At 72.8% G+C, this 1,097-nt stretch overlaps 1 protein-coding gene across 2 annotated transcripts in view; it reads left to right on the top strand.

The window, feature by feature from the left end:
• ATP6V1C2 (ATPase, H+ transporting, lysosomal 42kDa, V1 subunit C2) overlaps positions 1 to 1,097 on the top strand; it is a 33,478-nt gene that overhangs the window by 21,991 nt on the left and 10,390 nt on the right. For both annotated transcript variants that reach the window (XM_004686439.2, XM_004686438.2), the window contains exon 5: positions 613 to 704. In XM_004686439.2, coding sequence (XP_004686496.1) covers positions 613 to 704 — 92 coding nt within the window. The remainder of the gene's footprint in view (positions 1 to 612; positions 705 to 1,097) is intronic.

The raw sequence follows: 1,097 nt of genomic DNA, 5'->3' as shown, positions 1-1,097 counted from the left end.
CGCTGTGCCCGAGAGCCGGTCATGCCCGCGCGGCTTCTGGTCCTGTCGCAGACGCCGGTCAGCGGAGCCCGCGCCCTCGTTCGTCTCCCGGTCACGCGCGCCCAGTCACGCACCAGCTCCGCACTGCAGCCTGGGGCTCCGGGGCTGGGGCCCTGTGCCCCGGGCTGCTGCTGTCCGCTTGCGGGACTCAGGACGGCTGCCCGGGGCGGCGGGTCGGGCTCCCGCGGGCACTTAACTTTCCCTCCCGCCAGCCCTTGGGGAGGACGAGAGCCCTGGCTGGACGGAGGCCCTGGGGCCGGCATCTGGGGAGCAGGAGCGCTGGGCCCCGGCTGCACCCCAGCCCGGCTCCTCACAGGGGCTGGTCCTGCCTGCTGGGGTCTCCTGGATGGCGCCGTGACCGGCTCCCGTCTGAAGGGGCCTCGCCACCTGCCGCACGCACGGGCGGCCCGGCCGAGCCTGGAGCCTGGGCGCCGGCTGGCTGAGCCCTCGGGGTCCCCTGGGCCAGCCCGGGCTGGCGTCCTGCACACGGGACGCCGCGAGCACCCTGGCCTGCCCTCGGCAGATGGTGCCCTCTGCGCTCCCGTCTGAAGGCTCCTTGGCTTTCCCAAACAGCAGCTGGCACAGATCGAGACTGACCTGAAGTCCCGGACGGCAGCTTACAACACCCTGAAGACGAACCTGGAGAACCTGGAGAAGAGGTCCACGTGAGTGTCCACGGCCCCGCGCCCTCCGGGCTCCGTGCAGGGGGGCGAAGAGCCCGGGGCTTGCCCGTGCCTCTGCCCTCTGCCCAGGGACGAGTGACGGCGGCCCTCCCGCGCCTCCCTCTTCCACCCTCTCGGCTGTTGAGGTCGCCTGGGGTGCACCCCAAGCCCCCTCCTGTGGAGCTTTGTGGAGGCCGCTCTCCGCATTTGCCGCGGGGGACCGTGGTCAGGCGCCTTTGGGGAGCGTGGAGGGGGGGCAGCGGCTCTGTGGCCTCGGGGACTCAGGGGCCCCGGGCACCCGCTTCCACCCTCTCGGCTGTTGAGGTCGCCTGGGGTGCACCCCAAGCCCCCTCCTGTGGAGCTTTGTGGAGGCCGCTCTCCGCATTTGCCGTGGGG

Source organism: Condylura cristata, unplaced genomic scaffold (assembly GCF_000260355.1).
Source record: "Condylura cristata isolate star-nosed mole 26May11 unplaced genomic scaffold, ConCri1.0 scaffold00020, whole genome shotgun sequence".
NCBI classification, from domain to species: Eukaryota; Metazoa; Chordata; class Mammalia; order Eulipotyphla; family Talpidae; genus Condylura; species Condylura cristata.
Note: the sequence above shows the minus strand (reverse complement) of the source record. Positions and strands in the feature narration are given on the sequence as shown.